The sequence below is a fragment of the Rhea americana genome, unplaced genomic scaffold (genome assembly GCF_003343005.1).
Source record: "Rhea americana isolate MKP2758 unplaced genomic scaffold, rheAme1 scaffold_12, whole genome shotgun sequence".
Taxonomy (NCBI): domain Eukaryota; kingdom Metazoa; phylum Chordata; class Aves; order Rheiformes; family Rheidae; genus Rhea; species Rhea americana.
In genome coordinates this window covers 5,985,460-6,000,238 of record NW_028185261.1, presented here as the reverse complement: position 1 = coordinate 6,000,238, position 14,779 = coordinate 5,985,460, and the positions used below count along the sequence as shown (strand labels likewise).

At 35.9% G+C, this 14,779-nt stretch overlaps 1 protein-coding gene across 4 annotated transcripts in view; it reads right to left on the bottom strand.

Annotated features, from left to right (window-relative positions):
* Positions 1-7,616: 7,616 nt before the first annotated feature.
* The window catches only part of LNPK (lunapark, ER junction formation factor), a 43,206-nt gene continuing 36,043 nt past the window's right edge, over positions 7,617-14,779 (bottom strand). For 2 of the 4 annotated variants that reach the window (XM_085322672.1, XM_085322684.1), the window contains exon 12: positions 13,214-14,167. In XM_085322672.1, coding sequence (XP_085178798.1) covers positions 13,971-14,167 — 197 coding nt within the window. In that variant the 3' untranslated portion in view covers positions 13,214-13,970. Of the gene's footprint in view, positions 8,180-13,213; positions 14,168-14,779 lie in introns of those variants that run through there. The other 2 variants (XR_014897971.1, XM_085322692.1) reach the window with 2 other exon arrangements.

Below are 14,779 nucleotides of genomic sequence, written 5' to 3'. Positions count from 1 at the left end.
AGCAGCTGCAGAAACAGAAAAGATAGAAAAATTTCCTCTTCTGGAAAATAAAAATGTGAGAAGCTACAATTGTGTACAGCAGGAATCCAGCAGCCACAGGAAAATACAGATTTAACATTTGGGATAGTAAGATGCATTAGCTGAAGCTCCAGTGCTTCAAGAAAAGTGAAAAGGTTGCAATTAYTAGGAATACTTAATGTTGGATCAGAAATAACATTCACAGCTATTTTCTGAGAAACAGACTTGCCCAGGACAAAATCAGAGATTGTTAGAAGGACCTCCTCGTAGTCTTCTGTCCAAGACGAGCCCGCACTTCCTGTCTGTAATAGGAACTGCAACTGAAACAATTAAAACTTAGAATGGCACAAAAGAGAGGATGGAAGGGAAGCTGCTTCGGTGTAATGATTGTACTTCATCATATGTCCTCCTGCTTTGTATCCATGCTGTTTATTTCTCTTTTCTTGTTGTGGAACTTTCCATTTATTAGTACATACCTCACTACTCTCAGACCACTTGGCAGCTTGATTCTACTTCTCAGTACATTTTCTACTGAAGATTGGGCTGCAAGGAAGAGAAATGTTAATTTGTTTAGGTTCTTCCATCGTTTAAGCAGAGGCCCAAATCCAGGCAAAATCAAGCGAACAAAGCTTTAGGCGTTAACCGAGAGCGTACGCACTCAACATGGTTCTTGCATCACCCCAAAGGATCTCCCTGTTGCAGAGGGATTCCCAGACAGTACTGGAGGGGCCGTCTCTCCTGCAAAGAGGATATTGCACGGAATTGCACCATGGGAGGGTCTGGCTCTCCCAACACTAAAAGCTCCTAAAAGCTAAAGACAACATCTGCTCTTTCAAGGCACTAYGTACAAATAACCCTAGGCTGTGGCTAATGCAGGCACATTCCCAGCAGCAGCATGCTGTTAACAGTGGAGGCACAAGAGCCTAAAACACAGCACGRGCTGAGCACCTTGTTCTTGGACGGGTATTTCCTGTTTCACACTACTGAGGCAACGTGGTCAGCAATAATCCTGACTTGCTAGCTTAAAAGCTTCCTCAGACATGCTCCAGCCTCACACAGATACCCCCAACGGCACCTACTCAGTCAGAGAAGCCTGGGTCTGGCATGGCATAGCATAGCATTTGCCTTGAGAGTCTTCAGAGTTATTTTTTGTTTGTTCGGTTGTTTTTAAATGTTCTAAGAAAAATATTTTGGTTATGTGAAGTGCAAACTGCTTCTGCRAAACAGGAGCCAAGCCCTGCATTTTCCCAATGCAAGATAAGCAGGAACTTATCTTAGTTCAGTGCAAACACACTTTCTCACACTAGAGACACCACCACAAATACCACATAATTGCACCATATGAGAATTTATTCCTCCAATAACTGTCTTTCCCAGAGCTCCCTGTGAATTCCTGGCTAAGATTTTCTCTTAAGGAAAAGTAATTTTTACACAGATAATACTTTTTCCCCCCTAACAGAAGCTTGCCAATTAACTTGAAATCATGGGCAGCAATCAACATTTTCCAGTCAGATTCCATTCCATATTTAACTTCTAYAGAATATTCAAATGTAACCGAACTGTCTTTAGTTATTTTTCACAGCTGTTTAGCAAATGGGATCCATCACAAAGGTTTTCAGATTCTTCACTGCTGGTAAGCTCTTAAACCACTTGTACTTGTTCTGCATACTGCTTGAACCATCTATGAGATCTGGGATGAACGGAAGCATAGCTCAGACCATACAACATAGGTTATAAAGAAAACCATCTCTATAGATACTTTAATAAATCATTCAAGTCTTAGACATGATATGCCTATGGGTATTTTATGGATACTAATTAGAATTAATAATAATAATTCTTTTGCCAGAAAGAAGCCAGAATTAAAGTATRGGCGGATTAACAATGCTTGAGCTCAATATTGTGTTCGTTCCTTTTCTGCATTTACTGTACGAAMACATCCATTCAGAGTGGCATGTCTTCCATTAACACCTCTATAGGTATTATATGACAGTGAATATGTATAACCGTAACATAAAAAACAGTTCCAGAATTCTACCTCAACCTTGACAAAGACTCCCTCCCCAAGAGATTATTCATTCAACAAAAAGATTAACTCAGTGAAATGTTACTATTTTAGTAAATCCTCCGAAGACTTGCTCTTTGTTCAGGCATCAAAATAAAATGTCAAGCAATATCCCAGCCTTGCATAAACTCAAAAGGTAGATTTTATTAGATCACTGTATTTATAAAATTTACGATAGAAAATGAACAGAAATTCTTTTTCTTGAATTCTCTATTAAACACATACATATTTACAAAATATGCACCTCTTATAGTCTGCAGATACATCACAATTTAGTCCTTCTGGGATGGAATCCACCAAGCACCCTATGAAAATATCAGTAAAGAAAAGTTGGCTTTAGCCAACYCTATGGACAATGGAAATCTCAAGTATAACATGGCAGTAGAGAAATTCCGCTCARCTTCATTTGGCTTTGAAGACGCATATTCCGCAAACATAGACAAAAGTCAGCTCCTAAGGGAGCAAYGTTTCAGGGACTCTCCCGACACGTGCTTACTTGGCTAGCCTTCAGCAACAGGGCATTTGCGGAGCTACGATGTCAGACCTCTGGGCCCTGCTGCCAGGGAACTTCCATCTCGGTTTTCACCTCATAGTGAAGGACAGCGAGGTGAAATCAGCGTTTATATACTGAAGAGCGTGCTTCTGGATGCCACGGTGCTTAGAGGTCCCGTTCATCCTCAGCACGAGGGTCTCCAGCAGAMCCTGCAGAAAGTGACAGCGAGGCAACACACACATTTTCTTTGTTCCTCCCTGACCACAGATGCATCACCTGTGGAGGGTGATACAACCCTTAAACTCATTTTTCAGTGGGGCATTGACTCAAGTGGAAATCTCAAGGCTTTAAGGAGGCTGCAGTTCCAAAAGCGCAGCTGGACACCCAGGTACCAATTTGAGCRTTCAGATATTGACTTATAAAAATGTCAATGTTTATGTTTAGTAACTGATCTTTTTGTTATTTGATAATTTTATCAAGCCATCTTCTGAGTCCAAAGGCAAAGATGATGGAGAATCAGCATTAGTGTCTTTGAGGGAGGGCAAAAGGAKAGCAAGATATATTCTTGTGTATACGTTTTGCATATTCTTGAGAGTTATACAACTTYAGTTTTGCAAAGCAATTTTCCCACTTTCTCTGAGAATCAAATCTGATTTGAAAAAATCTTACATCAGCAGGGTTGGTTTGCAGATGTTATTTGTACCATTTGTTTATCAAAAATAACTATAAAATGTTTTTAAAACATCTTTCCAAACTGTACAAATAGCAATGTGACATGGGCTGTCTGTTTTACTTATACTGTTTTACTGTTTCATATTCCGAGCAAACAGAGAGGCTATTTTCCCCAGGGGTTCAGGAGGGCATACTATTTCATTTCTTCAGAAAATTGTTTTTCTGGATTTCAATCTTTTTAGCCAGATATGACAAAATATARTATCAAGAACACTTATGCTTTTTATCAGCTCTATTTTCAAAGCATAAATAATAGATCAGTATACATTTAAGTCAGGTGACCAAGTCTTATTTCAGAAATCAGATAAAGCATTTTACAATTTTTAAAGGACACTGTTCATTTTCACAACAGTATCGTTATGCCTTTAAAATGCTTCGAAAGACCAATTTATAAGCATGGAGTGATTCTGAGGATGTTTCACTAGTGTTAATAATACCTTACTCAGGTGGCATTCAATTTTCTGAATCCTTGAGTTAATGAGGCAAATAAATCAAAATTAAATTGGCCTTGGAAAAAAATTCAAACAAAATTGCATCCATCACATTATATATACTGAGACTCCTTCAGTACTGTTCACGATGGCTAACAATATTCTGGCTCACAGAATCATTACACTTATTCAGAATGCATCTTGTGAAAATTCTTAAAGCAATAGAGATTTTAAAAATCAAATAGATCAGACAGCCACTACTGGATGAACATAATGTCTTACTGTATTACATCAAGAGCATTCACAATAGCATGCACACAGTTTTAGCTGAGTAGCTCCCATTAAGTGTCCCTAAATTTCAACCGCCCACATTTGTTCAGTCATCTAACAATCTCCTCTCAGMAGGATTTCACACCACTGCAAGCGTGTAAGATAAGTTTTAAGTCTGAAAAAGAAAATACACTCTGCATCCAGGCTGTCATTCACTGTCTTTAAAAAAGCCTCAGCTGGGCAAATAGCTCAAACAAGCAGAAACGCTAGTGTTTTTGAAAAATAAATATTTCTACTAATATTGTTGCAGTAGAAATGGTGAAAAAATACTATATTCCCTCTCTTCTCTAAAATGAGTGAAAATAAGTATTTTTTGCAGATACTATAAGAYGGATTCTACTACTGTTAGGGAATACCGGTGTTGTCTGCTTTAAAARTGATTAATATTATACACTAGTGTTTAGAGAAAAGAACTGAAGATGTCAGAGTTAGTAGTAGAAGTAATTCAGTGTGGTCAAACAACAGTCAACAAAAACTGACTTGTAATGATAGAACAGTTACCAAGGTTTTGCCATTTTCTCTTGCAGAAAAGTAATAAATATACTTCTCCACCCACTTTTCTACTGGCACAATTGAATTTTTTACTGTAAGTAGCTTTCTTATAAAAATAGATCCTTAACAGAAAAACAGACTTCCGTATTGAGTTGTTGCAGCCACACTCATTTGCTATGTCATGAACACACACAGTACCTTCATTTGMAAACTGTTTTGGTTTTCAGCCATTTTTAGCTCAAGATTTCCACATAGAGACTTCACATTTTTAAATRGAAAATGCTGTGCAACAAGATTATTTCTTTCAAAATAAACCAGTCCTATGAACATTTAAAATCAGTGAAAGAATACAAAAAAAAGCTGGAATTTTCATTTTTAAGCAGTTAAAGGCCTAATATTCCCTTACCTGSCACAGGTTGAAAGCAACAAGAAACGTTGCACAAAAACATGTTTCCAGAACTTCCCCATACAGGATCTTCCTTGTGGCTTTGCAGAAAAGTTTGTACRATCAACGCTGATTAGGATTAATTTATATAACGATCTATTGTGTGTATTTGTTCTCACTCCCAAAGGGGGAACAAGACTGGAGATAGCAACAAATTCTTCACTTGAAAGTGTTAGAAAATCTGTCAGAGAAATCTTTCAATTTTGATGAAATTTTTGTTAGAAAAGTTTCAGGTTTATGATCAATTTATGGCCAATGCGTATACACAACAAGTGATCACCCCCAAAGCCAGTAGTTAGAAAAAGAAACCTACACTAGAAAAAAAGTTACCCTTCTACTTACCTTAGATTTGGGAGATAAGGTTTCAGTTGCTACTCCAAATCAACCACATCAGTCTTCTGCCTCCTGCATAAGTGTGCCAATAAGGCCAACCATKATTGTGAATTAGGTGTACAGATTTTTGATAGCTTAAAAATCTCCTATTTTAAAAGGTGTTGATTTCACCTCAATACTAAACAGAACAAACATTTCGCTSAACTCCTGAATTACAAGTTATACTCTTCACTGAGCAAAAATTTCAATGCGTAAGCACTCTAACAAGCCAACGCCTCAGTGTTCAGCTCCTGAGGAAGCCAGTATTTTAGAAGAACAGTAAGTCCTACTGCACTTTATTCCTTTGAGTTTTGTTCATGACAGACAGCATTGATGAAAAGTCACCATTCAACAGTTACTCAATGGCTTGCTCAGAATGACACAGAATTTTATTCTGATTTTTAGTCCACAGAACAGAAGCTATAAACTGGTACTAATCCTCCTCTTACAGATCTGCAGAGTCTTTATACTCTTTAGCAATGCAGCACATATTTATGTTTTTATAGTGCCTACCAGGTAGTGGTTGTGCACTATCCTTATCCAAATAATTTGTAACAACAGGTGAAGGAGAAGACTTGGAAACTAAAGCAAATGTATCTTGATCTGATCAGAAAAAAAATGAAACATTGCTGGAGCAGCTAAAATAGCCTTCTAACTCAATACACAGTGCACATCTAATGAGATTCTCATACATTCTAAAAGATACCTACCAAAAAAAAGCAAATTGACTTGCRTCATCCTCATACATGCAACTATAACTCATACAAGTATTATCATGGGAGCTACACAGAGGCAATGATGTCAACTGCTTGCAGGATCTGGCTTTGGCCATAAGTCAGAATATGAACCTTACGTTACCTCAGAACATATCAAAAAGAGTTAAAAAAAGATTCTCCCAGAAAACAGTATTGTAAGAGCCAATGGTACAAAAGTCAGAACTCACTCCTTTCTACTACGAAGCAATGTTAATTTAAAAGCCAAGATTCATTTGAAAAATAATCACCTGTAAATCAAAAAGTCTCCAAAGATTAATTTCTGCATTTACACTATTTGCAAAATATATTCAAGTTAGAGAAATCCTTTCTTTCCTGAAATAATTGCTTACAAGATGAGAACTAAAACACAATCTCAAGTGTAGTAAAGGTAATCGCTGCACTTACTGCTCATGTCATGTTGATGTATTACTATGTATCAAAGGTCACAGTTCTGTACTCATACATTATCAAATTTGAAAGCGCAATATTCGATTCTGACCAACCTTTAAACTGCCCAGAATGTGTGTGAAAATGGATATGGGGCTAACTTGGATTTTAAAAAAACGAACCCATGTTTCGGAAGCTGAGGGGTCAATCAGCCAGACTGACAGGGTTAGACGTCAGTTCTGCGCATCTAATACTCTCTTGGATTATAAGTGAGGTGTGGTACACTGCTCACAAGCTAAAACAGTTGTACTAATGAAAATGAAACAGTCTGAAAAAATTAGGTAATACAGGCCTGTGACACAGGGCAGTACCTTATGGACAATAATGCAAGAATAAGGACATAAATCACCACTTAGACACAATAAAACTTGCAATATCTACCCCCAAATGTATGCGTTTATGGAAAGGGGAATCACAGACAAAAAGTTGGTATCTTCAGAATTCTACTGTCTCCTCTGAAGTTGGCACACAATATTTTATACTGAATCAAGGCAGGTTTTCAATGCCTCTACTTCACTGCGCACACAAAATTTTGCAGTCTTGTATCAGCCTGACCTTTAAGAGCAGCTGGCTGTTCATGCCATGAGCGAGCAACTTTCACAATTGTTTGTGGTATAGATAAATTGGTCTTATCAGAACTTACTCAGCCTTGAACAACTTTTGTTTTCCACCTATGCCAGTCCAACTGTGGGGGTGGGGAATGCACTGAAGAAACAGGGACATCCCCATCCTTGTTTTGGTAACACATGAGGCCATTTAAAAGTCTATGAAATCCAACTTGAGCAAGCATAGTCAGTGCAAAAGAATCATCATCTCAAAAGYGTAAGTCACCTTAAAAATTTTTACAAGGCAAAGAGCAACCTGACTGTTATTCCAGTCACAAAATCCGGATCAGATAAACAATCAACAGCCTTTTCAGAATCAAGTTATTCCTTATTAACATACACAATAAAAGTAGCATATATTCAAATAAGAAGCAGTATAATTTAATCTTACGCATTTTTAAAATTTTTTTGAATTCAATAAAAATATATTTCAAAAGGGGAGCACAAGCTTAAATATCTTCCCAATTACAAGTAGAAAAGCTAATAGAAATTTCATAATGAAGTCTGTCAAACTAACAATACACAGTAATCAACATTTTTGCTATTTGTTTTAATGGAGTTTCAATTACAGGTGAGGTAGCTGCTGGTCAAGACCTTGAAATGATACTTTTGATTAAAGAGGCTATTCATACTGTATACTACATAAACACACAAAAGCTTTACTAATGTAACAAGACTATTAAAACAAGAACTGAAATATTCTATAGATAGAGTATCTCCTGTTTAAATAAATGCTCAGTGTACAATACAGAATACACAACCAAACACATTAAGAAATACTTTCACATTTCATCTAAAACCTCATTTTAAATAGTTTCCTTAAAATAAACTTTGTGTTTTTGTAAAATGTTTGTCTCTGTGTGCTGAACAATTCATAATTAAATTTCCTCAATTGAGTAGAGCTCCTTGAAGTGGTGTAAGGAATTAGAGGGTAGAATATTTCAGGATAGCTGGAAGGTCTTTGTTGCTTCAGGGTTTTCTATAAATCCAGCATCTTAATTTTCATTTAGTCAGCAAAATGGAGAGAGAAAAAGAGAAAGAAAATTATTATTTCAATTTAAGTTACAAATTTAGAGTTGAATTTGAATTTGCAAATTGAATATCCCAATTGCCTGATCTCTAGTATTTGTACCTATTGTTTTCTCCTATATCTGATTATTTAAGGATTTTGCTACATGTATTTCTAACTGTTGCAATTTTCTTTTTGCAAATTATTCTTGTCACACAATGAAAAGAATATATGATTTCACAGTGGGAAAACAGCTTATGAGCCACTGTTGAAAAACATTAGCAATTGCTTACTGAGAACTCTTCATAGCYTAATGCTAGGTACATACAAAAGCAGTCCTGAAGTATGCTTGTTCTCAGTGATGGTGAGAAATACTAGTATTACAAGAATTATAGCCAGGACCTCCCTTCTAAGGAAAAGTTAAGTCACGATCAAATTGATTTTATGCAACCTTGAAAGGGTTATATTATGATTCAGTGCTTTAGATTTTTCACTGTTGCCAACTCAGATAATCTATCAAGAATCTTAAGAGTTTGCTTTAATCTCAAAACCCCACGGTTTGGGAGCAAATTATTGTATAATCAATACATTTCATTTTAAAACCATTCTCTCTATCCTGCCCATCATACACATCTGTAGGTCTTATTCTTGCAGAAAAAAAGATTGAATGTGCCCTGAAAGGACCCCAGAGAGGTTCACAAATCAAAAGCAATGGTGAAGAGAAGCCAAATTCCTTGAAACTCACGAGCTTATGGGACAGCTTCATTTTTTCAAACACTGCAGGGCAGCAATTTTTRTTGTTAAAAGCTATCATAACTTTTCTACTTGTTGCATAAGCACCCTCTCCCCTAAAAAAGACAAAGTGTCAAGCAATTCCTACCTACTCGGAATGGCAGCTTTCCCTTCTGAATAGGGAAAATTGAGAGCATGAAGTACATTTAATCCCATACTAATAGATACAGATTCACGACTATGTAATGTACAGATCACTTCCAATGGACGCTTACAGTTTTTCCTCTGAAAGAAGCTGCGATATGTTACTACACATCAAGACCTGGAAGCCTACAGTCTTATGTCAATCAGCCCAGTAGGAACACTAGTAACAGAAGAGTTAGTTGTAGTTGCTCCCCTTTGTCACCCTCCACAGATTTGAAAACCAAGAACTTCACCTCAAGACCACAGTCTGTCCTGCTCACTCACCCATCACCACAAATCCACAACTGCTCATCAAACCCCATTAAGAAACTACAGCTCAATAATTACAGGTAAGCATTAGGGAGAAATATTTCTCCTAGTATGAGTGTTAAATTTGTTTTAAAGAGTAAATATTGCTACAGTTTCACTAATCCTAGAAGTGAGGAGCCCTGCCACAGATTGGTAATTATCAAARTTTCTCAAACATCTTCCTTTCAGTGAATCAAAACTTTCTGACAACAGCTAAAAATCAACCCTTCCATGAACGAATACACAGATCCTAGGGCTTGATACATTCTTAAGTAAAAGAACACAGGAAAGGCACACGCTACTAGAAAGAATTCATTGGTCAAGGAGTCTAATCCCTTATCGTCTGCTCACTCCTATCAACCTATTTTAAACCTAATGTCTCCTGGAAATTTACTTGGCCAAATCATTAGGAACTTTCAAACTCCCAGTTTGAGTTTATTCATGAATTACTTACTTCCTAGTGTTTATATACCTCACRCATTTATAACTAAGATCTCTTATTTACTTAAAGTGTCAGTGCTAGTCTTTCATGTCTCACATTCTGAAACTTTAGAGGCTAACTTTGCCCCCCATCTCCTTCCCCCTCCAAAAAAAAAAAAAAAAATCAAGATAGGTGTGCATTTACCAATTCAAGAAAGTAATGGAAAAATGAGGTACTTAGATGTGAGGCACTGAAATTTTAATCACGACTGGAAAAGACCTCTAGTCCTATCTGTTAATGAAGTACCAACAGCTCTGATTTCTTTTCCCACCAGCTTCTGCTTTTGCTGTTTATAGACTGAACAGCTTTGAGACACAGCAAACAGATCCCACTACATCATCCACTGATACCAAGATGTCCAAGGGTAACCAACTGGCTGACCAAAATAATTGTGTTCTCCAAGTCTTACACTTCAAAGTAGCATTTTCCCCTTATCTCTGCAGTCTTAAGTGTCCTCAGTATACTTACATTTGACCAATTCATTTCAGCTCATTTTGAACTGGAATAATTCATTTGTCTTTCATGACAGATTCCACACAGCCTAGATAATTCCTCTCAAATACATAATATGCATTTGAGTAAGATWACATCTTGCAATTACTTCTAGATCACTATATCTTAGAAGCATGGCACAAACAAGTTTAAGTATTACTTTAGTGTCCCACTTAATGATTTTTCTCCTCCTCCAGGATACAGGAATAATGGAGTTTGTACATCATCTTTCACACAACTAGGCTTTTAAGTACTTTTGAAAGTATTCAAAACGCATATGATGTGTTCAAATACATATTGGGAAGCAAGATGACAACAAAACACGAGCTCATCTTATTTGTTACACTCCCCCACACATTCTTCCATCTTTCTCATCTTTTGAGAGTCAGTCTAAAATTGGGATAAATATCACTGACAACTGCTGCACCTTTTCATTCCAGATACTCCTTTTTCAAGTTTTCAGAGCTATAGAAACATCACTAACACTGGCTAAACAAAGCCTAAATTGCTGCTCATTGAAAGATATTTATGGATTCCAGTTCAATTTCTGCTGGACAGGCATCTATTATTGCCATTCTTAAAGATGCCAAGAACCAACTGCCCCAGAAACAGAATCTTTACTTCCGTATCAGTCCTGAGGCACGCACACACACTTGGCAGTATGTATACTTGTGAAAGCTTACTGTAAACTGAGGAAAGCCCAGAGTCCATTTCTATCACCGGCATCTCCCCRCATTTAGTTTAGAGAATTAATTACCTCTCTGCCCTCACTTACTATAGCTGTTTTAATSCCCTGAAAAGTTACAAAATTAGAAATATATCGTTCTCTACTCAATTAATGCCAGGACATCCTAAACTTTTCCAAGCCTCCCAAAGCAGTTAGTGGGAACGACTGCTTGGAAACATTATCCTTGCTGCTTTTTCTATACAAAAACCTCTTGAAAAAAAACTATTATGTGCGTAGGGCTCCTTTATGTCTTCCCTCCTCAAAAAACACTAGGCACCCTTAGTTCTCATAAATYGGTTTCACACATTTAAGCAAGTATTTGTTTTCTTGTCAGGTTGACTGTTTCTACCCAATTCTTCAGTGACATGCTAAATACAAAGTATCAATCATTTCTGTTGCAAGTTGATAATGTCACATTTAAGCATGTTAGGAGCAATGTTGGAGCAATGTTCGGAGAAATAATGCTTTCCCCTGGACATCTCATGCAAGATGCCAATTTTTCCAAAAAATTCAGATTCTCAACAACTTATGATTTGACATAGCAGAAAGTATGTGTCCTTGATAAAAAGAGTATCTGGAAATACATATCTTCCAGTAACAAAAAAAATTATAAACAGATTTTCTCAGCCTATTCAGTATATGTTGTATGCATACGGCCTGATGACAACATCTCAAGGTAAGAACCTATAATACTCTACAGATATAAAAGATTCAATTTTTAAAGTAAATTAATACATGGGCCTAAAGTAATCTCARTCACTGAAATGACAGTAATTCAGATATCCCTAGTGGGGATCATGCATGAAATTTTACCTGGTTTTAGTACTATGAAGATAGGTACACGCTAACTGGGTTGATTTACTACACTACTGATTTTTTTTAAAAAAAAAAGAACAGAACAGAAAAACTGATATACAAAATAGGGCTTAATATTTGAAAATCTTACATATGTACAAATGCATAAGCATTATCTTTCAAAATTATTCTCAATATTGTTTTACAGAAGTTTCAGGATAGAAGATGCACTTAAGTTACCAAAAAGTGTGTTTCCCCTACCACTTCGTAATATGCGCTTTTCTCACACCCAGAGGCAATGTTTTGAAAAGGGACCAGTTTCTTTGGATTCCAAACTAAGAGTCACACATTTAATGGCTGTCCATTTTTATTAATTCTTCTGTATATCATGTAACTAAATATCTATAAGTACTCTTYTAATCATTTGCCAGTATTTAATCTACTATGACTAATTAAAATGTGAATTGCAACTAGTTAACTAGAAAAAAATTTTAATCTAAATACAGATCTTCTCCTGAACTTGAGTCTGAGGATTGAGCTTTTAAATCAACCCATCAGAAAATAAGGCTGGAATTGGAAAAAATAATTACTGCTGTTTAAGTAAGAAATTGTCTCATTCAATATGAAATCTAAGGTCATATTTAGAAACAGACTTCTTGCAGAGGGCATTCACATTAAGATTTTGCTATCTGAATATTGTAAATTCAGTTCATTGAGAGTAAGATTAAATATTTTTAAAATGTTAAAAGGTTTTTCCAACCTATCATATAGTGAAGTACATGGAGGGAATTACAAACTTGATAAAGGTTTTAATCACAACTACTCGTAAGTCAACTGAGCTATGCATGGACAGCATGTAAATAAATCTTTATATATATACACACACATATATATACATATACATACACACACACATATATAGGTGCCTCAATTCCAGTCACCAGAAGAATTCTGATTCAAGTTCCCAAATATTAGTTTTATCTGAACTTGCATAATAAGTGTGCTTAGCTTTAAACAGTTAGGATTAAAAAGTATAGCTCTGCAGTGATCCAGCAGCAAATACTCATTGTAATGTTATCCAAAAATAGAATCAGATTTTAGGCACAGTTAAGTCTTAATAATTGCACRTAACTTCCCCTTATTGATGGGGGATTGATTTCAGTTTTACTAAAGTCATCTTAGCTACACAATATGTATATATGCTCTTCTTAAGACATCACGTTATTTTTCAATTTCCTTGTAATATAGTTGCATATAGTAGATTAAAAGTTCTCTGAAGTTCTAGGAATCACAAAGCAAATACTGCTGCTACATATCTTTATTTTCCTTTAACAAAATACACAAAGGCACAAAATTCACTTATCTTGTCATTATTGTACAGGTATAAATAGTGCTTTGTATTCAAGTACAATCAAGTGCAGACTTCCTATATTATGTAAACACAAAAAGAGCTTTGTATGTGTGCACCTCCGGTTCATCTGCAATGCAAATACTACCAAAGGAAATACCATTCATCTGAGTGCCATTTAACTGAATTCTGTCAAGAAGTTAGACAACGAGTAACACTGATATCACCGTAATGACACTTTCCATATGCTTAAGTCAAATGTTAGATGACACTTCAGCTTGTAAACATCTGTGTATTTAAAATATAGTCAATTCATTTTCAGCAGGAAAGCATTAAAAAGTATCTTAARTTCACTAGACCAAACTTTACTAGGTCAGTTGCTGCCAAAATTGCTCTTTGTTTGACAGCTAAAGGGATACCAAATTATAGGCCACCTAAACTTGTACTTTTTAGTTTAAGTATGCAAAACTGAACAACAGCTACAACTGTTAGACTTCAAATAACTATACATTCTGCTGTGTGTTAACTCATTTAAAGACACATGCTTAACTTACAACACCCATTTTTAAACATAGCTTTGACATACTGTGGCAGTGAGGCAGTTCAAGCTCAAGCAATATTTAAGTTGTACCATTAAAAAAGCTCACCTGAATAGTAACAGGCATGAACAAAGCTAAAAGAACTAGCTAAAGAAGGCACTTGAAGTATTTTATTCTGCTTTCATTAAAGATTCTTCATTCTGTTCAGTTGAAATAGCAGAATCCGTTTCAACAGCTGAAAACTCCATTTCACTTTCTGCTTCATCTTTTTCAACATTTTCAGCTAATTTATCATTTAGCAGCTCAAGACTTGGGGCTTGGTTATCTATCTGCTTTGTCTCAATGATTTGAGCAGCTTCTTCAGATTCTGTGAAAAGAAAAAAKGTTATCACTTTCAGAAGTAGCTAATATTTAGAAAAGAAAGCATGTGAAATTATCTTCCAATCACACACGAGTTTCAAGTAGTTACTACATGAAATTGTCAAATGYCAAAACAGTTCATCTTTCTAGCAAGAGTCAAAAGTTAAAAAATGTAAAATTTAAGGAAGAAAAAATATACTATGGAAAAGACTTCAGACCCCATTAAGAATAATACAGTATTTGGTGCACATATGTTTACATTCGCCCTCAGAATCTTTCTAGGCTTATTCTTTTAATGCGAGACTGTATCAGAATTAAGATTTGATGGTAAATCAGCTTTTGTGCATAGTAATGAAAGCTTGCAATGGTATAGCTCTTCCTACAAGGCTTTTAACACAGATTTCAACTCAGTAGAAACTACCCTGAACATGAACAGCATGTAACTATAAAAATTTTGGAACAAACTAGTCCAGGACATCTGAAAACAAAATCAAAATTACTAGGCATTCTTAGTCTACCTGTGTCTTTACTCTCAATGTGTGCCAGGAGTTTGTCGTAACAGGCGTATTTTGACGATTAGTCAAATACTAGTATTACTTCTAAAGTAGTTACTCCTAGT